This window comes from Vulpes lagopus, chromosome 21 (assembly GCF_018345385.1).
Source record: "Vulpes lagopus strain Blue_001 chromosome 21, ASM1834538v1, whole genome shotgun sequence".
Classification (NCBI taxonomy): domain Eukaryota; kingdom Metazoa; phylum Chordata; class Mammalia; order Carnivora; family Canidae; genus Vulpes; species Vulpes lagopus.
This window is the reverse complement of record NC_054844.1, coordinates 20,734,738-20,762,592: the sequence shown is the minus strand read 5'-3', so window position 1 is coordinate 20,762,592 and position 27,855 is coordinate 20,734,738. Positions and strand designations below refer to the sequence as shown.

Here is a 27,855-nt window from a genome sequence, read left to right as displayed (position 1 = left end):
TTCTCTTGGACAACTGCTCAGCTACCATCCTGAGTGGACCCACCTGCCCTTTCCTATGCTCCTACCCAAACCTGCAAAAATAAATTCATTGCATTTCTCCTTTTAGATTTCAGGCCACTGAAAAATACAGTCCAAATTTGGCACATATCCATTTACCTATTTTGCCATATCCTAATAGACTAAGAGATAAATAATTTTATTTTATTTTTTGTTTTTAAAAAAGATTTTATTTATTTATTCATGAGAGACACACACAGAGAGAGAGAGAGAGAGAAAGAGACAGAGAGAGAGAGAGAGAGGCAGAGACACAGACAGAGGGACAAGCAGGCTCCATGCAGGGAGCCCGATGTGGGACTCGATCCAGGGACTACAGGATCACACCGTGAGCTGAAAGCAGATGCTTAACTGCTCAGCCACCCAGATGTCCCGAAATAATTTTATTTATATGATTACATATATAGGAGGACATTTTTTTTGTCTTTCAAATTCCTACATTTTTCAAAAGGGGAAGAAACTCCAAAAAGAGTATGTATAATGGTTTTCTCATACTTAAGAATGACAGTAAGTGATTAGAAGGGAGTGAAAATTGGAGAGCCAGTGGGTGAAATTGCTCTGGATAAAAGAGAGATGTGATGTGGAGAGAGGACAGCTGGGGGCTGGTGAGAGGAAAGAAGAGGATTGTGTCTGGGGAGAGACAGGCATCCACTGGAAGATTTAGGAAGTTTCTGTGGTATGGTGACCCTGCCCTCTCCATTACAACTTCAGCAAAATCCTAATGTCTTTGTATGATTTTGGAATTGAATTTATTCTGGAGGATCTGTGCTTGATGCCACAAGGAGGTTGGTGGTGCAGGTAAAAACCACACGTACTCAACCCTATGTGATCCTCTCCCCCTGACATGCCTGCCCCATGCTCTCTTTATTAGAGCTTCACTGGTTTCCTCCATGCTTTTTGAACATATCAGGTAGACTCCTGCCAGAAGGCCTTTGCACTTGCCGTTGGCTCTACCTGAACACCCTTTTCCCAGATATCCTACGGCTTACATGCTTACCTCTCTGGTCTTTACTCAGTTGTCCATTTACACAGTCAGGATTTACTTAGCTCCCTGTTGAAAGCTGCGTCCCCTGCCCCAAAGCCACATATTTTATCTTGTTTGTCTGGCTTCTCCATTAGAATTTAAGAGAGCAGGGGCACCTCGGTGGCTCAGTGGTTGAGCATCTGCCTTCAGCTCAGGGAGTGCTCCCGGGGTCCTAGGATCAAGTCCTGCATTGGGCTCCTCACAGGGAGCCTGCTCCTCCTTCTGCCTGTGTTTTTGCCTCTCTCTCTGTGTCTCTCATGAATAAATAAGTAAAATCTTTAAGAAGAAAAAAAAGAATTTAAGAGGGCAAGATATGCCCTGTCCCCCTTCCCCAATCTGTCCCTAACACCTAGAATTACACTGGGCACAGAGAAAGTGCTCAATAAATATTTGTTGAGTGAATCAAGTAATGATTGCCATCCAAAGGAGCCCAGTTACTTCCTGTTACCAAAATAGCAAATAGGTGATTCTCAAAGGATAATAGAATCTTTCTAGTTATACAGACAAGTAAGCATGAATAGGAAGACTGAAGAAAAGGATTCATTGAAATCCTTCCTGGAAAAAGTTTACGTGTTTTAATTCAAATAATGATATTAAGTACATTATAAAACAGATATGTATTACCCTTGAAATATTTATGTTCCAAAAGTTCCTCCTTTAAGTCTATTCTTCCTATTTTAGAGAAATGTAAATTACACATGGCAGTAATCTACCTTTCTTTGGAACACTTTTCCTTTATTATGCAGTCATTTCAAATGTAAAGAATAAAATGCTGCTAAATAAAAGATTATTTGCTGTCTTAAGTGGTACACAAGAGCTGTTTTTCTGTTTTTGTCATCCTGGCAAATTATCTAGAAAATTAATCTCTGAAGAGACTTTTTATTGTATCTGTAGAAAACAGTATTTTAACCAGTAATCTAATGAAAGTATTTCTCCTCCACACAATTTAAGACAATTTTTCAGAACCATAAGATGAATACAAATCTCTACCCTCTACTGAGTGTGTACTTTGCATCTCTTAGGTCAATGATGTAAGCTACTACAGGGGTCCATACCGTGAACAGAAATTATTGCCTTTGTCCCAGAACGGGGGCTGTCACCATTTGCTTCCTTTTCTGCCACGGGCAGGGCTCTGCTGCTTGTTCAGAGCAACTGCTACAAATTCTTGTTCTATATCCTGGACACTCATCATGGTGACTCCTGACTTTTATTTTTTTATTATTTTTAAAAGATTTTACTTATTCATGAGAGAGAGAGAGAGAGAGGCAGAGACACAGGTAGAGGGAGAAGCAGGCTCGATTCAGGGAACCCGATGTGGGACTCGATCTCGGGACTCCAGGATCATGCCCTGGGCAGAAGGCAGGCGCTAAACCGCTGAGCCACCTGTGGATCCCCAAGTCCTGACTTTTAAACTTGCTTCAAAACTGATAATTTAAGATAAAGATTCCTTTAAGTTAACAGGAAAAATAACTATTATGGCTCCAGCCCTGTCTTCCATCATCTTTGTGAAATCTGCCATTTACTTACTTAGAATAAGAAATATCTCAGATTTCTCTGTAGGCCACCAGGTTTTTCACCTAAAGAAAAGCTCTCTTTTATTTGATGCTGTTAAGGCTCTTGTCTTAATAGAGTGAACATATAATTTAAAATCATCCAAATAGGGACATGTTTAGGAATGGAAGGGAGGTGACTATTAATAATTGGAGAGCAATCATAACTTAGGATTGTGTGAGGCAAGCCAAGTATTATAATTCCTAACTATGAGGCAGAGTGAAATCAATACTTGTTGAAACCATGATATGTGCTTAAGTGTGTTCTCTCCACCCCTCTCCCCTCCCTTCCTCCTTCCCTCCCTCTTTCTCTCTCTCTCTCTCTATATATATGTGTGTGTGTATAAATGTATATTTATATATACATATCTATATTTTTATATATACATATCTATATTTATATATAAAATCTCACTTTCAAAGCCATCCTCCGATGTGGAACTTGGGCACATTTTCAAACATGAATCTGAGGCTCTGTGACACTAACTCAAAGAGTTAGCATATAATAGTCTAACAGGAATTTTAGGAATTCGATTCAGGACAGTTTACAATAAGGACCATTGATTTAGCTGTCTGGAGGAAATGCATTAGATACATTTTTGGTCCAAAGCCAGACATTACAATCAATAATTGACTGAAGTAAGATATCACTAGAATGGAAAGAACTTTTTGAAGACCAGATTAAACCTGAAACCTTATCAAATGTTTTAAAAATCAAATTTTGAAGGTTTGTCTGTATGATGAAGGAAACAGATTTTATCAGCACCATCAAGTGGTGGGCTGTTCCTGTGGTCCCTATGCTGTGGTCCCCAAGGGAAACTTACTTCAATCAGACTAACGTTTAGTGCACAGTGTATGGAACTTGGGATTCACCACTCAGCAAATCTCAGAAATCTTGGACCTGTTATTACTGAGAAATGTTTACCAGTCTACAGCAATTATTTTGACAAGCTTTTGGTTTTTTGGTCTCCATAGACTAAAACCATAAGGAATTGACTTCAGTTTGAATTTTGGTTAGTGAGAACCAAATGTGCATTGAGATTCTCTTGTTTCCCTAACATTCTCTTCTTTTCTTCTTACTTGTTATTTATACATCCAATCAATATTTATTAAGGACCTGTTTAGTGTTATTAGCCATCATTTCAGGAGATGGGGTACAACAGTGACTCGAAGACAAAGTCTCTCTCCTCATGGAGTTTACATTCTGGGACTTGGGGAGACAAATAATAGACAAAACTTTAAACATACAGCATATAAATAGTGTCAAAGTGCTGTAGAGAAGAGGAAAGCAGGTCAGAGGGACATGAAGAATTCTAATATGACTGGGTCATGATGATTTCCCATGATGTTGGTTTTTGGAGTTTTTCTTTCTCATAGAATTTTTTGGGGGACAAATTTGACATTTAATTCCTCATGATAAGATACAAAGAGTTTCCAGCTAGGACTTTTTTTCTTGAATAATTCATTGTCTAAATGGGATTAAGTAACTGAAAATTACACATATTTCTTAAAAGTTAGCTTGTTTAATATTTTGAATGCTAGGGCAGCCCTGGTGGCGCAGCGGTTTAGCGCCGCCTGCAGCCCATGGTGTGATCTTGGAGACCTGGGATCAAGTCCCACTTCGGGGTCCCTGCATGGAGCCTGCTTCTCCCTCTGCCTGTGTCTCTGCCTCTCTCTCTCTCTCATTCTGTATCTCTCATGAGTAAATAAAATAAAATCTTAAAAAAAATATTTTGAATGCTAGCACATCAACTAATTCTATAAAGATTTGGATTATTATGTAATCTCAACCCTGCTATTCTGCTTTACATTATTATTTAAGATTTCATCAATATTTGTTGGCAGAAAAAAGGGCATAGTATTTTTCCTAAAGCTATCTTCCAAACATACTCTTCTCTTCACATATCATTTCACTGACAATTTGTTCTCCTATGTAGTCAATAATTCTTCATAATTCAAAAGTACATAAAATTAATACATTTCATGATAAACTTATTATCAGCATTTTCTTCTTACAAAGATACCTTTAAACTCATCTGGCTAATAGAATTTCAATATATAAGGCAGCTAAAGAGATTTTCACTCTGGTTACTTCTCTAAACTGCTCATCAGAATTTTATTTTGTTTTTGTTTTTTTTTACTTGAGAAGAGTTGACATACAATGTTACATTATATTAGTTTCGGGTGTACAAGATAGGGATTCAACAACTCTACATGTTATGCTGTGGCTATCACAAGTGTAGCTATCTTCTGTCACCATACAATGCCATTTATATTCCCTGTGCTGTACATCAGAATTTTGAGTTGCATATTTAGTTACAAACCATAAACTCCAGCAACACTCCTTGTGTGTGTTGCTTGCATTAATACCCTGTTTAGATATGATGGTGATGTAAATTTTTGCATGAGCACTTGTCACACACATATTCAGAGATGCAGAAATGGCATTGGATTAATGTTTGGCTACTTGACTTTTCAGCCTTCTAGTAGCTGAGTATAAAGCTGAGATAGAACAGCAGATTTTGCCCAAACATGAAACAGCAGTAGAACCTTCTTTCACCCCTACTTTCTCAAGTTTAGTCATTCCTTGGATGGGGCCCAATACAGGACAGTCATTGGAGTGACAGCCTCCCAATTCTCTTCATCTCTGGTGACCAAAGTGTGGAACATGGCATCTGAGAGAGTCTTAGAGCAAGGTTCATTTTGATACAGGGCATTATTACCTGAGTGGGTGGGTTTTCACCCTGATTTACCTGCTTAGTTTCCCCAGAACCTTAGTCTTCTTTGTTGATAGACACTAATCAGTGAAGGTGGTTCTCTTAGCTTAGTTGATATGCATGGCTTTCATTAGAAGGGGATGAGAACCTGAGTGAGTTTTTGGCTAGTGGCTCCCAGGCTTCATATTTACCTTCATGATGCAACTATAGCATCATTTGATATGAGTTCCGCTAAAGCTGGAATTGGAATAATAAAAAGCATTTACATTTTGGCTCCACTACTCAATTTGCACTACTCTGAAACTGAATAATATGCAAATTTAAACTTGAACATAGAAATAGATTTACTTTTGCTTTTATGACCCTGTGATTTTATTGTCTACTGCAAAACAGAAGCAAATAATACATAGTATCAGTGCAAAGCATGAGAAAGGGATTGGGGACCCAGTTGATTAAAAATGCTAAGAGCTGGTGTGCATCTTCTCTCTGGGATCACTGGCAGGTTGGATGGAGGCAAAATTCAATATTCAACTGTCAACTGTTTCTTAGATTACAGACTTAATATTTGTGTTGTGTACTCTGATGAAGGAATGCCTCTTGCTGTCTCATACCTCTGGAGGAGCAGCTTCCCTGCCTCAGATAACTTGCTTCCTTTTTCTTCCTCCCAGGGTGCAATTATCAGAGCAGGAAATCCTTCCTGGAACCTGGAGGGTGACCCCTGGAGGGTCCTCTTTCTGAGCAACCACAGCTGTCTGTGCACATCTGTAGCAGTGCTGGTCACATCCTCCTGCCTTCAGGAGTAGTGACTTGCTTGTTGGTTGCCCACCTCTTGAGCATATTTTCTGAAGACAGGTCTGGGTTTTAATTTAATTTTTAAAACATATTATATTTATTTATTCATGAGAGACACATCGAGAGAGAGAGAGAGAGAGAGAGAGAGAGAGAGAGAGAGAGAGAGGCAGAGACATAGGCAGAGGGAGAAGCAGGCTCCCTGCAGGGAGTCTGATGCAGAACTTGATCCTTTACCCTGGGATCACCCTGAGCCAAAGGCAGATGCTCAACTGCTCAGCCACCCAGGTGTCCCTTAATTTAATTTGTATCCCAAGTACTTAACACAGTGTTAGGTGAGAACTCTGTAAAAATCATGACGACTACTTCTGCTATGGCTACTGTTACTACTGCTGGCAGTGCTATTCCTACCACTGTTGTTGCTGTGGCTGCTCCTGCAGCCAGTGTTGCTGGTGAGCTAGTGGCACTCTCTTAGGCCTGGGAAGTGCACATACCTCACACTGTGATCCCTTTTTGGCCACCTTCCAGAGAGGGGCATGGCAAGGGATGATGGGGAGGCATTGTGGATGGAGGGAAAGATTTGAGAGTTCATGATAAGAAAACCATTCCCATATTGCAAACGGTGATATGATTCTTACAAATTTGCTATAGCTCTTGGATTTTTAAAAATATTTGTACACATGTGACACTTTCATTTTCTGTTGAATATTCCTGGGCACCTGGATGGATCAGTTGGTTGGGCATCTGCTTTTGGCTCGGGTCATGATTTCAGGGTCCTGGGATCTAGCCCCATATCGGCCTTCCTGCTCATCGGGGAGTCTGTTTCTCCTTCTCCCTCTGACCCTCCTCCCCACTTGTGCTTTCTCTGTCTGTCTCTTTCTGAGATAAATAAATAAAATCTTAAAACAAAATAGTTGTCCCACTAAAGATATGATTACTCCGACCATGGTGATGCTGTAGGAGATATAAATTTGAGTCCATGTAAGACACATTTCATTAATAATTAAGCAAATATTTATTAACCTAATGAACTTGAACAAGTCTCTTGGCCTGAGCTTCAGTTTCATTAGAAGTTTATGATAATGTAACTCTGTCTTAGTTTTTTTGAGGATGAAAAGAGAAAACCAATGTGAAAGGGATAAGGTGTCAGACTCTAGACAAAATGAGGTGTTATTATTATATGGCTGTGGCCAAATTTTCCTCTGAATTTCCAGTAGTACTTTGTACTGAATGGCAAGTTTAGCTTGGTTTGGAGGTGACAGCTATGGTCTAGTTGGAAGTACTAGACATGAGATTAAAAAAAATTCAAAAACTGAAAACTGGGAGCAAAGCCATGCCCTGCCACTTCACTAGTTATGTGACCCATGATAAGTTCCTGAAAAAAGAATCTTAAAGCTATTTAGCTCCAAGGTCATTCACTGTGAGGATGAAGTGGAAAAATATCTATAAAGGCACCAGGTACATTGCAAGTGCTTGGCTGTTGTTTACAAAGCATTCCTTCCAGGCAGAGAAAGGTAAAGGTGAGTCAGAAGGGTTCTGAATGGGCAACATACACTGGTAAAAGTGTAACTCGGACTGTTGTGAGCTGAGTAAGTCTTGTAATGACCATAATTCCATTTCCTCTGATATGAACAATAATAGTTTCCTTAATTATCTCTTAGGGTTATTGTAAAAATTAAAGTGATAAAATATCACTAGATCTGTAATAGGGGCTCAGAAATTTAATTTAGAGTCATGCCTATGATAATTCTCCTTATTTTCAAAGATAAGTCTTGAGCCATGTCTAATTATATGTTGACGGGATATGGTGTCCATCGTTACTCTTTTGACAAAATGTAGGCAAGTCACCATGCAACTTGATTGTCTCCATTTCAGGCCGTCTTTTGGGTGATGAAACATTGATAAGAATTAATGAAGACAGAGGAGGAGAGGAAAGAGGCACAGCTGGTGAGAAATGGAATGATGATGTCAGAGCAAGAAGTGACACAAATTCTAGTAACTTACTGTTATTTTTTTAAGTGAGCTCCATGCAGGGCTTTTGAACTCATGACCTTGGGATCAAGACCTGAGCTGAGATCACGAGTCAGATGCTAATCAACTGAACCATCCGGGTGCCCCACAAATTCTAGCAACTTTGATAAGATGAAGGCTTTCTTCCTGCCCCCCGCCCCCCATCCTTTCTGTGGAAACTCTTATAAAGAGGAAGCCAACCAAAGAGCACTGGAAATAGCAACATGTAGTGTGGAGAGTGCCAGAGGCCCCCCAGGCCTCCTCAGCCTGGGACATTGACTCAGCGTGTTCATTTCTACAGTGAAGTTAGGGCTGTGTAATAATGACATGTATTGAAATTGTACTGTGTGTGCCCCCTGGACTTTTTCGGTGAATTCTCAAAAACAATCTCTGAGGCTGGTTGTGGACCTGGGATGTTCCCCAGTTCTGGAGTTAGTAGGTGGCAGAGCCAGGATTTGAACCCAAGTACTCCACCTTACCTTCCTCTTTCAGCTCTAAGCTTCTGTACCGTGGTAGCCAAAGATGTCTGAGCAAGCCGGTCTGTGTGGAGGCACCACTCAGAAGTGGTTTATGTTAGCAGTTTGTTTTATTGGTCCTTCTAAAGGTAGAGCTGGGGAATAAGATCTTTTCCTCATGACAGGGCAGGGAGTAAACAGAGTTGGTTTCTGACAGGTTTTTAAATAGAGAAGAATGTAAATATTGGCTTGTAGAATAGTAACAGGGCTTCTTCCATTGGAGGGGCAAGCAGCCTGCGAACTGGCCCGGAAGAGTGAGGCAATAAGGAGACCCTGGTGTTCCTGATGCTAAAGGAGTGGGGATCCTTTCTCAAGGGTCAAGTTGCTGAACTGTGCCCAGCCAGTACTGCTAAGAGGTCAGACCAAACGAGAGCCAAAAAGGCCCATGGGATTTACCAGTTAGAAGGCAGATGGCTTTGCCAGTGTTTGAAATCACATCACTCATCTCATTCTGTTTCTATTTAAAAGGATTTTCCCCAGGCGTTGTTCTTTAATTTGTCCCCAATTTTGGGGAGTGTGCCTTCTTTTGGGCGACTCTGTGCATCCCCTACTTCATACAGCTCATGTAAAGTGCCTTGTCACTGAACCTAGCCCCTGACTGTTAAATCTCCAAAAGATACAGTTCTGCTGCAGCTGCATAGCTCAGCTGTCTCTGAAAGACCCTCCAGATCTTTTCTGGACCTGGATATTGAAGTCCATCAACAAATCTGCAGTTATAATCATCATTTTTGCCATCAGACATATTTTCGCTGCATCTGAGAGCTAATGTATTTTTTCTTAAACTTTTTTTTATTATGAAATATTCCAGTCATGCATTTTGATGGCTGGAAGAGTGAATTAATAGTAGTCTAATCACCCTGGAGACACAGATGCTTTTGTGAGCTGGCACTGAGGTAAGGCTGCACATCTCGGTGGGAATGACAAGTGAATGAGTCTGCCGCTCACTTAACCTGCTGTTCTTTTCTCTCTCTATTTTCTCTCCTAGGAAACAGATGGAAGACTGCTGTGACCCCGCCCATCTCTTTGCTATGACTAAATTGAATTCCCCCATGGGGAAGAGCATGTGGTATGATGGGGAGTTTTTATACTCATTCACCATTGACAATTCAACTTATTCTCTCTTCCCCCAGGTTAGTATAGTTTGTTGTTCCCTTTCAATATAGTTTCTTATATGTCTTAATACCATAGGGAAAAGATAATTGAGTTGGCCTAACTAATCAGATCTCTTTTTTTTTTTCATCTCCTTTCTTCTTTTCTTCATTATAAATGTTTTTTTGTGGTAGCTTTCACCATTTTTGGTGAAGAAATCACATAACATTTCCATGCAAGGGCAGAATTAGGCTGTTACAGAGTAATGGTTTTCCTAGCCCTTCTGATTTGAGTCATAAAAGACTAAAGGAAGCAAGCAGAGAAGGAAGCAAGGCCAGGAATTGTGGAATTCTAGTGTTTCAAGGTTGGCTGTGGAATGATCTTGCCTATTTGCAACACTGGAATGTTTTCTTAGAACTGGTCTTGCTCTCGAGGACTGGGGACCATATGGTCCAAAGTTTGCTTCTTAGAGCTGTTGGATCTTAACCCTGTGGTTAGACACTGTTCTGAAGTGGAGGAGTAGAGGATATGGAGAGAAAGAATTCCACCACTTTTGAAGTGGTCTAAATCAAGCCTTATTTACTTAAGGTTTTTCTTCTTGGTTTCCTGAGCATTGAAATCAAATGTTTAACTAAAATATATGCAGCAAAAAGGAAAAATAGAGAAATTGTTATTTCTAAGGAGCCCTAGTTGGAGAGGGGTTGGTTCTTAGGTGAAATTACCTTAGGGAGAAGTTGAGGAATGAGGCTTGGCCTCTCCAAGTCTTCCAGACACTCTTGGCTTGGCCAGATGATTATGCAGAAAGAGAATTCACAGTTAGAGTTGGAAAATAGAGCTGAACCTTTCATGTACCTATATTAATAGCAATGAGTCTTCAAAGGGAGAAATCCTATAAAGCAGAGGCACAGGCTTTACCAGATCCAAAGACACCCTCTAATAGCCCATCTCTGCTAGTTCATCTGTAGATGTTTTAGTTGAACTTAATGGCCTTAGTGTGTAATGATAAGTTAAAATTTTTTTTTTTAATTTTTAAAGTAGGAAAATAGAAGGTTGAATTCATGGCCATCATCCATGTGTTTTCCTATCTTCTTCATTTGCTCTTGAGAGGCTTCTCAGTGTCAGCAGGAATGACTAGAGTAATAAAATGTGAGATTGAATTTCTTCCTATTTCTTACGAACTAAATGCCTTGCGAAGTCACCTAAGTCTTCTGAGACTCAGCTTTTTCATCCGTACAGTGGAGAGAATAGTACGTGTCCTCCCACCTCACAGAGTTGTGGTCAGGATCAATGTAGATAATGCATGCCCATGTACTCTGAAACCACAAAGCATCATGTAAATGTCCTGGTTCATATATTGCATCTCTGGGTTGAGGAATGAAGGATATAATTGCATTAGTCAGGGTTTAAGGTAGAGAGCAGAAATCTTTCTAGGTATTTTTAGCAGAAAAATATTTCTCATGGGAAATTAGGTACTTAAAAAAGCATTAGAAGAATGGAGAAGTGAGAGTCGAGAGGTGGCTCCTGGAATTACTAAGTTCAGGAATTTACTGCCATACTGTGGTAAAGAGATTAGACAGCCCCAGCTGCGATTGCCATTAACATGGTCACCATTGTCTGCAACAGAAACAGGGCCAGGAAGATGGGTTCTAATTCATCTTCTCCTTCCACATTTCCCTCAAGCGCATCCAATGGGTAAGGTTAATTTGCATCTGGAACATTAGTTGCAGAGAAGTTCAAGAGAGGCAATTTTTAAAACAATCAAGCTTTAGCAGGAAGCTAGAAAAAAGATGGAATAGAGGGTGAACAAGCCAATCCACAGTATCCTTTATGTACAAAACCTGACATCAAGTTGCTATGAAGTGAAGAAGAGATAAGGAAGCAATCTTCTTTAAAGCTCATCAAATAGAAAAACTTTAAAAGAAATTCAAAATAGTCTTTTTATACACGAGGGCTTTCAGTCATCCCAACTGACTTCTAACTTTGTGCTAGAAAATAGATTTGAAGAAAAGAGATGATTAAGGAAGTGCAAACTAGCCTCCCATCTTATCTGTCTGTTGCAGCAGTAAGATAGCAGGAAACATTTCCTTTTTAAAGTGTGTGCACATGAATTCTGTGCTGCTTTGTGCTGGTTGCAAGACCAAGGAACCATCGTTGAATAATAAGGCAAATGCCTTTTCTTAGGAAGCAGAAGTCATTACATCATTGTGTGTGTGCACAGTCATGACAAAGGGCTAAGTCAATTCAACAAATAGATTTTTTTTAAAGTGATGCGTGTATTTTTCTACTGAGATTCTGAAATGACTAATTTATAGAAATCCTGGAAAATCAGTTTGCAACAATAAAAAAGATGGTATATATCACCTTGCCTTCTTCACTCCATTATTATGCCTTAGTGAAATATTCCTACTTTGGTATCAGGAAGCTAAGTTACCAGTTAATTGATCTGCTTCATTCATATTCCTGTGGGAAGAAAGTTGTGTGTGTTAGGCAGAAATGCAGCTGAGCAGGCTAGGCTCAATGTTGTTGGTTGAATGAAGCATCCCTTCTTTCCCTGAATTTCAGCAAAGTGATGCCAAATCACTTACTTTCTAACTCAGATGTGTAATTCCACATCACTTTTTAAATTATATACTTTAATATAATTTAACTTTTACTACACTTTTCCCCTAAATGCTCAATATGTTAGCTATCATCATTATTGTTACTCCATTGCCTTCCTTCATCCACTGTTTTTTTTTTTTCTTGCTTCTGTGGTTGTTGCCGAGATGCAATACAAGATCTTCTGTGTATTGTGCAGTTACCAGGTCCTGAATCAAGGCTAGAGGGTCCAAGGTGGATGCTAATAGAGAGCCAGTGTGCTTTGAGATGCCACATCAAATCTCCTTAATTACAATTCTTCCTTCCTTCCTTCCTTTCAATTAGTTGTTTCTTATTTGGAACTCCCTAACTTCCTATAGTGTTATTATCAAATTTTTTCAATTCTACTTCATATACAGTTATCTATATAACTACATATCTACATATTACAGTTTTCTGAAAGTCCTTATCTGCTGATCTCAATACCATCTTGTAAGCTTTTGAGGAACAAGAGTATTTTTTCAGTATTGAGCCTGGTGCCAGTTTCCCACTTGAGAGAGAGATTCATTTCCAGCTGCTCATGTTTGCATAGGCCTCCTTGTCTTTGTCCTGCCTGGGATGCCCTTGCTTGAACAATTGGAGACTAAGCAGGACATTTTGATGCAGCTACTTCCAAATGGCTCAATAAATATATTATGGTGAAGTATTGGTTGAATATTATTAGGCTTAAAGGGCTGAATTTTAACTCTTACATAGATTTTTCTAGAATATACAGTATGTATGTTATGTGTATGTGTACGTGTGTGTGTGTGTGTGTGTGTGTGTGTGTGTGTGGGTGTGTGTGTATTTGGAGGGGACATTGTGATGGTGTTTCCACTTTGAGAGTACTCCCATCCCCTGGGACCCCACTTCCTTTCTGCTTTGCCAAAGACTGTCCCTTTTAAGCATGCATAGTCCCATCTGTGTAGATATTACCTAAATAAATACTATTTTGACCTAAAACTTATTCATGCCCAGAAAGAGCATAAATTTCCTTGGAAATGAGTGAGGGAGCAGCAGGAATGTTAGAAACCACAACTGTGCAGTTATAATCTGAAAAATATTTCCTTTTGGTGTAATAAAAACACGGTCAGCTCACCATTCTTTTATAGTGTGCTGAATAGTCATGTGATATAAATCATAAACCAGACTAGCCATTTTTTTCTCAGAATAACCATCCAAAGCCATTTGCAAAGAATCACAAAGCATCATTAATGCACCCCAGACACACTCATTTCCAGCTCCTCTGGTTGCTATAAGCTCTCTGACGCGTTCCACTTGGCCTGGACCCGTATTGCCCTTGGCCTGTGGGAAACTCAGCAGGACATTCTGAAGTAGTTTTGTCTAAATGGCTGTATTAAAATGAAAATACACACTTTTTTTTTTTCCTTCACAGTCATCTGCTTAATAGAATCATCTGAGCCCCTGGATATCCCTGAGTCTCACAGCAATTTTTTTTCCTGCTAATGAAATTTGGGTTATATTATATAATCTACAGCATTTGGTAACTTGTTTTTTACTTATCAATATTGTTGTGATCAGTTTTCTAAACACCTTTATGTGTTTATTTAGGGGGCGGATGTTTGGTGGGCATAGATCTTTATCATGTGGTAAAGGCTTATGTGGTCAGGCTTAGTTTGCCTCCTTTATAACAGAAACTTGACACAGAGGCTTAATGGAGTAGATACTTATTTATCTCCAAAAATAAAGTATTAGCAGGTGGGTAGTTGAGGGTCAGATGATGGCTATATTGTGCCATCAAACTCCCAGGCTCCTACCTTGATGTTTGAATAGCCTTAGTTGATGGCCAAAGGACCTTCTAGTTTTGGTCCAGGATCCCAGTAGGGAGGAAGGAGGAAAGAGAAGAGGAAATATAGACATATTCTGCTGAGGTGTTAGTGATCAGGATTAAATCACATGGCCATGTCTAGCTGCAAGAGAAGCTGGTAATTTCAGTATTTCAGCTGTAGACAAATGCACTGCGTGTTAGCCTATCTTATCTGCCTCAGATTCTTCTCATGTTATCTCATGCTATGGTTACAGCAACTCCATATGGACATTCTTGTCTTCATGGATGAAATAGACTGAGAATGGTTAATAAACTTACTCAAGGTTCCAGAGCTGGCAGGGGAGGGGCTGGGATCTATATCCTGGACTGTCTGATTTCAAAGCTTCCATTGTTTATTGTCTTGCTTGTTTTTCTATTTTTTTTTAAAAAAACATTGGTTCTAGTGGATTAATTGTTCGTTCTTATCACTCAGTCACCTTGAAACCATTTAAAGGTATTTCACTTCCATTTTATGAATATTCTTAGAAGAGATGGAGAAATTTCTCTTGCAGATATATTTTTTCTTTTGCAGATATTTAGGAGAAAAATAATAAAGTGTAGATATGCAGGCCCTAAGATCCTGTACAGTACTGTAGCTTCCCTTTGAAACAAGTTTTCAGTATGGCACTTAGTTTCCCTTTGACTTTGAGTTCCCTAGTCATCCATAATGAAAGGAGAAATAAGACTAGTTACATTATTTTGGTTTCTGTTAAGTGGGTTCCTGGACCCAATTCCAACATGTGTATGTGGAGGCTTCCCCACTTTATCAAGCAATTCCGAGACACCAGCTGAGTGTCTGTCTCCCAATTCAACTCAATTCTGACACTATTACCCAGTGATAGCATCACGTTCCGTAGACAAAGTCTCAGTCCCAAAAGATCACCCTCTGCTTTAGAACCCAATTGATAAGTCTAAGTTGTTACCTGTGCTTTTGACCACATGGCTAGAGATCGGAAATCTACATGACCTCTCCTTGAGTTTGATTAATTTACTACAATAGCTCATAGAAGTCAGAAAATCCATTTACTCACTATATTACTGATTTAATGAAAAGGATATTACAGGGTAGGAATCAACTGCCAGATGAAGACAGGTGATATCCCAGACAAAAGAGCTTCCATTCTTGTGACTCTTGGAGCCCTGCATGGTGGCAGGTGGAAGTGTTCTAGTTCATCAACCTGAAAGCTCTCTGAACCCCATCCTTTTGGGTTTTTATGGAGGCTTCATTATATAGGCATGATGAAATGATTGACCATTGGTGATTCATCCAATCTTTAGCCACTTACCCTCCCCAGAAATCAGGATGTGGGACTGAAAGCTCCTGTCCTCTATTCATGGTTGGCTCTCTGGCAACCAGCCCTCACCCTTAGGTGCTTTCCAAAAGTCACCTCATTAACATAAGCCAAGTTGTAGTGGAAAAGAGCTGCTTATGAATAACAAGGCATCCATTTCATCTTCATAGTTCTGAAGGGATTGCAGGAATTGATGGCAAGAGGCCAAATATTATGATAATAAGTGCTACAGATGCTCTTACCACCAGGAGATTCCAAGGGTTTTGGGAGCTCTGAGCCAGGAACTGTGGATGAAGACTATATATATATATATATATAATGTTTTTTGGTCATCAGAAAGATGAAATATATGTATTTCTTATAAATCACCACATTGCATCTCTATAAGAGAGAAATCCAGGTTCTTAAAGGGAAACAAGTTATTCTTTGCCCATTGCTTCTTTATTATAGGAACCTAGAACATGATCCCACTACTATTAAATAATTCAGGTCATGCATGCTATTGCTCTTGGCTGAGTGCCAACATTAAATATCTAGGTAGGGAATGAAATTTAAAGATCTGGGTTCTAGACATGTCCTCAAATGATGACATTCATGATTCCAGACAAGTCATGTACCTGTTGTCAGTCTGAATTTTAATCAATTCAGGACTAACAATACCTGGTCTTCGTATTTCAGTGTTATGAGAAACACAGTTAAAATGAGATTATGGATGTAAAGTGCTTTGTAATGAAGGTGCTAAACGAACATGTAATAATGTTACTGTTATTACCTGTTAAAGCTTTTATGGCATGCAAGCATTTCCTTGGCATTTTGATAATACTAGAAACCAATGGGGGAAAAAACACTACTAGAAAAGGAGTCAAGTTAATTTTCCAGTCCATTGAGTAGTAAGAAGAGATAAATCTGTTGAGTTGGGGGTTTAGGGAAATATAAAGTAGTAATGGAGAATGTTATAGACTCTACCAGTTGTACGTTTGTATCATTATAGTTGGATAACAATTATGATAAGCTGAAAGTGCAGTATAAGTTATTAATTTTTAGTGAATTGAGATCATGTATCTAAACATAAATTCATATCCAGTATTCTTCAAATTGCTATGTAACTGAGGAGGTGAAGAGAGTGGATCATCACAGGATTTCCTTTTTTTTTTTTTTTAAAGATTTTATTTATTTATTCATGAGATACATAGAGAGAGAGGCAGAGACATATGCAGAGGGCGAAGCAGGCTCCATGCAGGGAGCCTGATGCGAGACTCCATCCCGGGACTCCAGGATCATGCCCTGGGCCAAAGGCAGGCACTAAACCGCTGAGCCACCCAGGGATCCCCCATCACAGGACTTCTAAATATCTATTACCTTTGTAAGAAAGGAAAACAAATTGTTCAAAGTGCGGTAGTACATGAAGTTGCCCCACAGTGTAGCTGAAGGTAAACTCTAATTTTCCTTGTTTTGCAATGTAGGAATAATTACAAATTAAGGCCTTTCTTTAGTGAACATTCACAGATTGTCTATGGTTGGGAACAAAATGAAAATTAAAGGTAAGGAATGGTCTATTGTTCCAAGGTACAGACCTTTCTAAAATATTTGACAGTGTGCAAAATTTAGTACAAAGATTGATTATGGCTCAGGCTTCTAGCTTCCTGGGAACAATTGAAAAGGATGCATGACACCAATTACCACTGAGTCAAATCTCATTCAGTAGGTCTGATGGGAGCGATAACTTTTTTCAGGAGGTGTTAACGTTCCTTATAACATTTTCTTCTTACAATTGGTGACATGACAGAGTTTTACTGTAGAAAAAGCTTGTATATCCTTCCCCCCCTGCAATTGGTTTTTTTCATCTTGATCCTTCTTATAGGCAAAGGTCCAGCTTTAGAAGGGAATTTCCACCCTGTTTTGATTTAGTTTTGAGTATTTGTATGCCAGTAGGCCTCTGTTTCATTCCTGCTATTGATTTATTTGTGCTTCTTAATTATATTAGACATCTCTTAAATACATGAAATATATTTGATTAACTTCTAGAGAGGTATCATGTCAACCCTGACTTTCTCTGGCTTAAACTAATTTGGTCAGGGAATGAAAAGATACCAGTGAGCACAGAGAACATTTTCTTGATGTTTGTGCTTGTTCAAATCAGTTCATCTCTCTTCTGCTAATTGGCCTGTGATTTTCACGGGGGAGATGGCACAATATGCTTATCATCCCTCATGGCCTGACTAGTGGTATCTTGTGATCTGCCGGGTTCTGAACTTCTGGGTTGACTTGCCCAACAGGATAGGGGAATTGGTAGGGTGGGAATAGCAACAGACTTCAAATTTCCACCCTCGAGGCTGGAGGTTTTAGTAACTGGCAGCTTCCAAGAGGTCACGGCCAGAAGAAGGCAGGACCCAACCTTCTAGAGGCTTGGGAACGGATCATTTAGTTAAGGCAGCCACTCAAGGAACAGGTTGGGGATCCCGAGCATTGGGCTCATAATTGGGGACTGTTTTTGAGAACAAACTGACACACAGTTCTGAGACTGGGCCCTGATAATCTGGAAGGGCACCCTAGGGCTGTGTTTGGAAAATAAAACAGAAGCCAAGTTCCCAGAGCCACACCTCAAAGTTCAGACGAGGAGACCATGAGCATAACTTGATGGTGATTTCCACAGCTGTGGCTGACCACCTGCCAAACCATTCCCCTAATGGCCGGGATTGATCCACATTTCCCTGCAATTAGGCTGATTCTGCAGTGGTGTAGGATGTATATGGCGGCTGAGGATGAAGCCTGATAAAGCAGAATTTTTCAGACAGAAACACTAGGTTCTCTCCTATGCCTAGTTCTGTGGAGACGGACAGAATGGAGGGAGCAGAAGCTAAGTAAAGGAGAGAATCTGAGCGGATTGTTAATTAAGACATTATATTGGCAGCTTGTCAGAAAAATAAGTGAGAGGATAAACGTGAGAAATGTAGGTGGTGGGAGGATGGGGGTGTGGGTCACTTCTGCCAACTATAAGGAGAACAGTGTGCTTTTGGGGGATAACCAACATTGCATATTCTGAAAAACCCCTTCTGAAAAAACTGATGAATAAAAATGATTTATTTATTAGTTTTAGAGAGAGAGCATGCATGAATGAGGGAGGGAAGAGGAAGAGAGAACTTCATGCAGATTCCCCACTGAATGTGGAGCTCCACCGGGGCTCAGTCTCATGACCCCAAGATCATGAGCTGAGCTGAAATCAAGAGCTGGATGCTTAACCCACTGAGCCACACCTAGGTGCCCCTATTTTGAAAACTCTTATGCATTGGAATTTTTCCCTAAATACTATTTTTTTCTATCTGCCCACCCTCAGAGTTTTAGCTCTTTCCTAAGAAAAAGGAAAAGGTATCGAGATAAAGGCAATCGCAAGTCAAATATATTTAATAATCTTTTTATCTGAGGTATTCTGCTACTAATGTGCTCGATAACAGCTTATTTTTTTTCTTTTTAAGATTTTATTTATTTATTTGAGATGGATAGAGATGGGGACTTTTGGAGGATTTCTTTAAATCCAAAAGCCCGTGTTATTAATGAACTCAAGAAAAAAAATATAGTGCTTCTATATGACCCATGAAATTTAGAACAAATCAATAATCTACAAAATAAAGTTAGACTTGAAACTAAATGTAAAATAAGGCTTTGATATCTCAGAAATTTCCTTTCACATTTGTTGGATTTACCACTTACATGAATATGCACTGCTGCCAGCAAAACTATGCTTTCCTAAAGTTTTGATGATCCAAATAAAATAAGTGTTCGATCAAGTATTTATTGAGCAACTAATACTGGGTGCCAGGTACTGTGCTAGTTCCTGGGTAAAATGGAGTAAAAACAGATTCAGTCCCTTCTTCCATTATTGGGTCCTATTTTCAGTGGCCCATAGGTGTTCCCTACCTTTTACATGTTCAGAATTCAACTCCTGCCCTCTCCATCTTACTTCTTTTCTCAATTCTCTGTCCCAGATAATGACCCATTCAATCACTTAAGCTGGACACCTGGATCTTAAGTTTGAATCCATCCTCTATACTGACCACTATCCAACTCCAGTTTTATTTTGAAAATATGTCTTGAATTTATCTCCTCTTTTCTTACCTCTCTACCACTCTGTCAGTTCAATGTTTATCAACATTATATGGACTAATTTAAGAACCATCTAATAGTTTCACTGTTTTTTTTAAATTTTTTTTAAGGATTTTATTTATTTATTCATGAGAGACACAGAGAGAGGCAGAGACACAGGCAGAGGGAGAAGCAGCTCCCTGCGGAGAGCCAGATGTGGGACTCGATCTCAGGATTCTGGGATTGTGACCTGAGCCAAAGGCAGACACTCAACTGCTGAGCCACCCAGGTGCCCCAATAGTTTCACTGTTGTGAACTTGCCTCCCTGCAAGCCGGTGTTGTTATTATAAAATGTAAATCCGTTTACTTGTCCTCACTGCCTACCATGGAAGCAAGAGGAAGTGGCCAAACAACACACTGACCAAGCCTACTGGAGCAGTTTTTACTGGAGGAATCTCATGGAGAAGGAAAAGTAGCAGCTAGCAGATCCCTGTTATCTTTTTTTTTTTTTTTTAAAGATTTTATTTATTTATTCATGATAGACATAGAGAGAGAGAGAGGCAGAGAAACAGGCAGAGGGAGAAGCAGGCTCCATGCAGGGAGCCCGATGTGGGACTCGATCCTGGGTCTCTAGTATCAGGCCCTGGGCTGAAGGTGGTACTAAACCACTGAGCCACCAGGGCTGCCCAGATCCCTGTTATCTGATACAGGAGATACTCTGTGCCCTTTTATGATTAGAAATGATGACATTCTCGATGTTCTGGACTCCAGAAAAGAGAGCCTGAAACTGAGCCAGGCTTTTTAGTTGTCTAATTAGGAATGGCTGCACTAACCCTTCCCTGGTGTGATTCAAAGACTGGTGACATACAATAGTACTAAGAGACGGCAGGCCCTTGGCTTTGGCCTGATTCATCAGCTCAGTGTTCATGGGTAATGGAAAGCCATCTGTAACCATGACTGGCAGCTAGGGGACAAACCTTGCAGATGCAGGTGACATGACAGTTCGACCAGAAGAGGATGTATCAATCAGCTCATGGTTGGACAACAGCTGTGCTCTTTCCTGGCATGATCAAAGTGCCGGGATCCCAGCCTTGCTATTGGCCAGGACTGTGGGCCCGCAGCACCCAGCCACTGCTGGTTTCCATGGAGCTTCAATGGAGGCCACTTCCTTCTTTGGACTGGAGCCAATCAGTTTTGGACAAGTTAGCTATTCTTGTTTACCCCCTATAGGATGAAGTTTAAACTTTTGTAGGATGGCACATACAGCCTTCACAATCTGAACTCTCTAGAATATAAGATAATAAAGCATATTACTTGTGACCACCTTCTTTCTCCTGCTCTTCATTGCTTTATACTCTGTAATTACCAAATGACTTGCATTTCCCAGGAAAAGTTGTGCTTTTTCATTTCCTTTTCACATATGCACATGCTGTTTCCCCTTCCTTTCCTTGTCTATCTGATGGATTCTTGTTTATCTTCTAAGATCCACTTTATGTCTATAAAACCTTCCCAGTTCCCTCTCCTAAATCTCTGTTGCCCTGCCATGTTGATTAAAAATCTTTTTTTTTTAAACCCTATACTTTGTATATATCTCTGTTACTGTACTGTTGAATAATAGTTATTTGTTCACATGCTTTCTGCTCAGCAGACTGTGAGCCCCTGGAGAGCAGGACCTTGACAGTGCCTGGCACATAGCATAGCAGGTGGTAAATGAAAATGTGCTGAGTGAATAGCGGAATGGGTATCTAATCTTTGAAAACCTTTGCATCCACATGCGTCAGCCTAATTCTTTTGGAAGGATGTGTTCCTCACTAAAATGACCCTGAATTAGTTCAGGGGTCACAGGCAACAGCATTAGAAGAAGGGGAGGGTCTGGTGATAACAGTAATGCAGAGTATTGGATAGCATGTCTGTAGTCACCCTGTTGGTGCTCAGAGCTTCATCATACTCTTGAGATGACAAGATCATACACTTTTAAAGTTAAGCCGCAGCTTCAGCCCTAGATATGTAGTCACTTTGCTTTTGTTTTGCTGATTCTTAATTCACTTTGAAAACATATTTATTTTTATTTTTATTTTATTTTATTTTTTTGATGAAGGTTTACTTATTTATTTATTATAGTTTCAGGTTGTTTTTTTAAAAATTATTTATTCATGAGAGACACACAGAGAGAGAGAGAGAGGCAGAGACATCGGCAGAGAGGGAAGCTGGCTCTGTGGGGAGCCAGACGTGGGACTTGATCCCGGGACTCCAGGATCAGGTCCTGGGCCAAAGGCAGACACTCAATCACTGAGCCACCCAGGCATCCCTATAGTTTCAAGTTTTTATTTAAATTCCAGTTAGTTAACATATAGTGTAATATTAGTTTCAGGAGTAGAATTTAGTGATTCATCACTTATATAACACCAGTACTCATCACATCAAGTGCCCTCCTTAACACCCATCACCCATTTAACCCATTCCCCCTGCCCACTTCCCTCCAGCAACCTTCAGTTTGTCCTTTATGGTTAAGTTTGTTTTATGGTTTGCCTCTCTCTCTTTTTTGTCTCCCTACGTTCATCTGTTTCATTTCTTGAATTCCACATATGAGTGAAATCATATGGTATTTGTCTTTCTCTGACTGATTTATTTTGCTGAGCATAATACACTCTAGCTCCATCTATGTCATTGCAAATGGCAAGATTTCTTTCACTTTTTTTTGTGACTGAGTAAAATTCCATTGTGTATATATATATACCATCTCTTTTTTACCACTCATTAGTCAATGAACATTTGGGCTCCTTTCATAGTTGGGCTATTGTTGGTAATGCTGTTTTAACATTGGAGTGCTTGTGTCCCTTCAAATCAGTATTTTTGTATCCTTTGAGTAAATACCTACTAGTGCAATTGCTGGATCATAGGGAAAACATATATTATTAAGGAATTGTTATTGAACAGAACTGAAGGGCATTTTGAATATAGAGAGACTTAGAGTGCATTTTGAAGTTTGTGAAGATCATTTCTTTCTCTTTCTCGAATCTATTTCTTATCCCCCCTACCCCCTTGCCTCTACCACCCTATTCCAGATGACATGACCCTTGCTTGGAATTTTGCAATAGTCTCTTATTGGCTTGCTTGTATCGAATCTGGCTTCCTCTCCAGTCCATTTCCACATTGTAGCCTGAGTTTTTGTTTTAAAATGCAAATCAGAAAATGACATCACTGTGCTTAAAATGCTTGATTAGCTTCCCATTGGTTTTAGAATAAGACTAACTCCTTACCACCCACAAGGCTCTTCTAGATCTGGTCCCTACCTGGGGCTCCAGCATGCAATTCCACAGGGTTCCCTCTCACTCTTCACACTTCGTCTTTCTTGCCTTCCTTCAGCTCCTCATAAACACTAGACTCTCTCATTCTCTAGAGCTTTTCAACACACTGTCTCTTTCTCACAAAACTCTTGTCTCCTCTTACCTGGTTCACTTACATTAATCCCTTAGATCCTATTTGAGTATCAGTTCCTTCCAGGGGCCTTCCTCCCAAGCACCAGGTATCTCTCTTTTGCAGCCTTGTATTCAGTTATTTAAACATTTGATTCAAGATTCTGTCTCTTTCTCTCACTAGCTGGGAAGCTCCCCAGAAACAGTGTTTAATCTGGGAAGATAGGAAGCTGTAGTATCTCAATTATTAACATAATACCTGGGACATACAAGTTTCAGTAAATTTTAGTGAAATGAATGAATGACTGGATGAAAGAATAGGGCTGCTTGATTTTGCTATATAAAATCTCTGGCTGTAATTCTGGTAGACCTCACAGCCTATGTTTTGGTATAAATATAGAGAGACTTAGAGTGCATTAACCTTTTGTGGGTGGAGGGGAAAGCTCCCATAGTGGAAGCAATTTTTTCTGGGAAACCTTAGGACTGTCTCAGACTGGGCCTTAAGAGAAGATTGTGGAGGTGGCCAAACAGGTTTATGGTGAGCCCCTTTTGTGACTGTGGCTGTGTTTTGCCCATGTGTGGTTATTTATCAATACAGGGACTCAGGTATTATAATGAAATCAATCATTTGAGACATTACAGTGGAGAAATTGCTACTCTGTCTGAAGATTTACAATCACTGTCAGACATGTCAACTTGGCCAGTCTTCTGTCCAATCAGAACTAAATGGTGGAAGCAGGGATGGAGCCAAGAGCGGGGGGGGGGGGGGGGGGCGACTCTTGGGTCTCTTCCCTGTCATAAGCTGGTGCCCCCAGGCCTCTGTGTTGAGGCCATGGTGCTCTCAGTTTTCCTCCGTCTTCAACCATCAGATATCCCTGCACCAATTTCCCCACAAAATGAATGTGTGGGATTTGTATTTTGAAATCATGGCTATTATAATACCACCATCTTTTAAATTAACATACTGCTCCCCTGCTTGTTTTCAAGTCATCTTGGCTCAGCTACTGAAAGAAAACATTTTTTAGCCTTCCTAGCGCTGTGAGCCAATAGGTTTAGGAAACAAGCCAATCAATATGGCTTCCAAACCACCTCTTGCCAGAGGCAGTAATAATTTTTTAACCTCTTGGAAATCTAGAGAGGAGGAAAAAAATTTCAGCCAGATTATAGACACGAGATTACTATGTAGTATATGCAGTTGGAACAATCATTCTTTGACTTAAAAACTTTGTGACTGTTCTAGAAATTGGTAAAGGACATAAATTAATCCTCTACCACTTATTTTTTTCCACAATTGTAGTCACATTTCATGGAAATGGCCTTGTAACAGAAGGAGTGAAATGCTCTGCAGTATTCAGAAGGAAGAATGGAATAGATCAAAAGTGTAAACTGTACGACAATCATTATATTCTTAATTTCATTGCTGGCCTTTTCTATAATGGACAAATCGAGGCAAGCAAAGGTTTAGAAGATGAAGATTTATGTTTAGGGAAATTAACAGTGGTAAGGATTTATAAGATGTGCGGTAGATAAAGTAAGGGCTAGGAAACTTTGTTGGAAAAAGGCAAACTATTATCATTTTAATAAAAATAGTGATGGAGTGCCTGGGTGGCTCAGTTGGTTAAGCATTTGCCTTTAACTCAGGTCATGATCTCAGGGTCCTGGGACTGAGCCCCACATTGGGCTCCCTGCTGAGCAGGGAGCCTGCTTTTCCTCTCCCTTTGCCCCCTCCCTGCTTGTTCCCCCCTCCCCCATCTCTTTCTCTCTCTCTGCTTCAAATAAATAAATAAAATCTTAAAAAAAAATAATGGCGGGATCCCTGGGTGGCTCGGCGGTTTAGCCCCTGCCTTTGGCCCAGGGCGCGATCCTGGAGTCCCGGGATCGAGTCCTGCGTCGGGCTCCCGGCATGGAGCCTGCTTCTCCCTCTGCCTGTGTCTCTGCCTCTCTCTCTCTCTCTGTGTCTATCACAAATAAATAAATATTTCTTAAAAAAGAATAATGGCAACAAAATGTCATAATGTCACATCCTTAAAAAGTGCCTGAAGGATACACAAATTTTGTCTTTTTGGTTGTATTATATCATGGGAATCTTGGTGAATCACGTTTCCAGATGAGTGAGACCAGCTGTAAGCAGAACAGTAGAAGGGAGTACCTAGTGAAGGGGGACTGGAGGGACAGATGTGGGGAAGAAGGCACTGAGAAAATTATAGAAAGCCAGAAAAGAGATCAGAGCAATATGGTGATTGGAGCTTTCATACTTTAAAGTTATTAATAGCTAGTATTTATTCTGTGATTTCTAAGTGCTAGGCTTGGCACTTTTTATAATTATCCCTTATTTAATTCTCTTAATGCCTCCACGGAGGTAGTTTCTTTTATTTACCCTTATTTATTTTATTTTATTTTTTTTCCTTTTTAAATTTTTAAGAAAAGATTTGATTTATTCATGAGAGACACAGATAGAGAGGCAGAGACATTGGCATAGGGAGAAGCAGGCTCCCTGCAGGGAGCCTGATGTGGGACTTGATCCCAGGACCCCAGGATCACACCCTGAGCCAAAGGCAGCCACTAAACCACTGAGCCACTCAGGTGTTTCTATACTTTATTTTTTAAAAGATTTTATTTATTTATTTGACAGAGAGAGTGAGAGCCAAAGAGCATAAGTGGGAGGGGAAGAGGGAGAGTCAGAGGGAGAAAGAGAAGCAGGCTCCCCACTGAGCAAGGACCCTGGGATCATGACATGAGCCAAAGGCAGGGGCTTAACTGACTGAGCATTCCAGGTGCCCCATTTAACTTCATTTTAAAAGATGAGAAAGCTGAGGCTAAGAGAGGTTCAGTAACTTTTTTTTTTTTAAGATTTTATTTATTTATTCATGAGAGACACAGAGAGAGAGAGAGAGAGGCAGAGATGCAGACATAGGGAGAAGCAGGCTCCTCACAGGGAGCCCTATGTGGGACTAGATCCCTCTACTGGGATCACGCTCTGAGCTATAGGCAGATGCTCAACCACTGTGCCACCCAGGCATCTTGGTTCAGTAACTGTCTTAAGGTCACATGGTTAGTAAGCAGCAGAGTCTCTAACTATATAATTTTTATGTATAGCCATCATGTCCTCAATGACTTGAGAGCTATTTGCATGACCTGGGCACTTAGGAGATGATGGACAAATGATTTGCTGTATTATGTTATGTGTATAAATATGGAGTCTATATTGTTATTGTTCCATCTGCAAAGTGTTCTTCAATTAAGATGTGCTTAAGAAGTGCTGAGGATTAGATTGGCCAACCCCGAACTTTCTATTGCCAGTGCTTCCTTGGGGCTTGGCATTAAGTTTAGTACACTTGAAAGGAAATCATTCTAGCCTTGAAAATCACCCTGTGAATGTACATTTTTTTCTTCACTGAGTCAATTATGGGATATGTGAGCCAAATGGTCCATCAAAGCCACTGCTGTCAGAACAATGAAAGCTTCATTTCCTTGAGAATCCTACTGGTAAGTGCAAAAAAGAAAAAGGAAATCTATGTATGTGTGGGAAAATGTAGACACCATGGACTTACCCCGTAGTTTGTGAAAGGCTGCCAAAATGCTAAGGACAGGGTGGCTACAAAGAATGTATGCAAGTGAATATGGCCAAATAAATAGAAAAATGATGTTTAAAATTTTTTTATTAAGTTTTAAATTTTAATTCCAGTATAATTAATATACAGTGTTATATTAGTCTCAGGTGTTCAATATAGTGATTCAACAATTCTATACATTACTCCGTGCTCATCATAGTAAGTGTGCTCTCAATCCCCTTCACCTATTTTATCCATCCCTCTAACCATCTCCCCTTTGGTAACCATCTGTTTGTTCTCTATAATCAAGTCAGTTTGGGGGTTTGTTCCTTTTTTACTTTTCTTCCCTTTGTTCCTTTGGTTTGTTTCTTAAATTCCACATATGAGTGAAATTATATGGTATTTGTCTTTTTCTCTGACTGGCTGATATCACTTGACATTTTACTCTCCAGCTCCAATCATGTTGTTACAATTGGCAAGATTTCATTCTTTTTGATGGCTGAATAATATCCCATTGTGTATATACACCATATCTTTATCCATTCATCTATTGATGGACACTTGGGCTGCTTCCATAATTTGGCTACTGTAAATAATCCTATGAAAAACATAGGGGGGCATATATCCTGTCAAATTAGTGTTTTTGTATTCTTTGGTAAATACCATGTAAGTGCAATTACTGGATTTAGGGTAGTTCTATTTTTATTTTTTTTGGGGGGGGGGGGAACCTCCATACTATTTTCCAGTATGGCTGCACCAGTTTGCATTCCCACCAACAGTGAACGAGGGTTCCTTTTGCTCCACATCCTCCTTGTCAACATTTGTTGTTTCTTGTGTTGTTGATTTTAACCATTCTGACAGGGGCAAGATGATATCTCACTGTAGTTATGATTTGCATTTCCCTGATGATGAGTGATGAGTGATGTTGAACATCTATCTTTTCATATGTCTGTTAGCCATCTGTATGTCTTCTCTGGAAATATGTCTATTCATGTCTTCTGCCCATTTTTCAATTGGGTTATTTCTTTTTTAGTGTTGAGTTGTATAGGTTCCTGATATATTTTGGATACCGACCCTTTCTTGGATATGCCATTTGCAAATATTTTCTCCTATTCAGTAGGTTGTCTTTAGTTTTCTCCTTCCCTTCATTCTGTAGAAGCTTCCTATTTTGATGTAGTCCCAATAATTTATTTTTGCTTTTATTTCCTTGCCTCAGGAGATGTATTTAGAGGAATGTTGCTATGGCTGATGTCAGAGAAATTACTGCCTGTCCTCTCTGCTAAGATTTTTATGGCTTCAGGCCTCACATTTTAGGTCCTTAATC

General features: G+C 39.8%; 1 protein-coding gene across 2 annotated transcripts in view; it reads left to right on the top strand.

Moving 5' to 3' along the window:
• ST8SIA1 (ST8 alpha-N-acetyl-neuraminide alpha-2,8-sialyltransferase 1) overlaps window positions 1-27,855 on the top strand; it is a 146,783-nt gene that overhangs the window by 43,656 nt on the left and 75,272 nt on the right. For both annotated transcript variants that reach the window (XM_041736595.1, XM_041736594.1), the window contains exon 2: window positions 9,645-9,789. In XM_041736595.1, coding sequence (XP_041592529.1) covers window positions 9,645-9,789 — 145 coding nt within the window. The remainder of the gene's footprint in view (window positions 1-9,644; window positions 9,790-27,855) is intronic.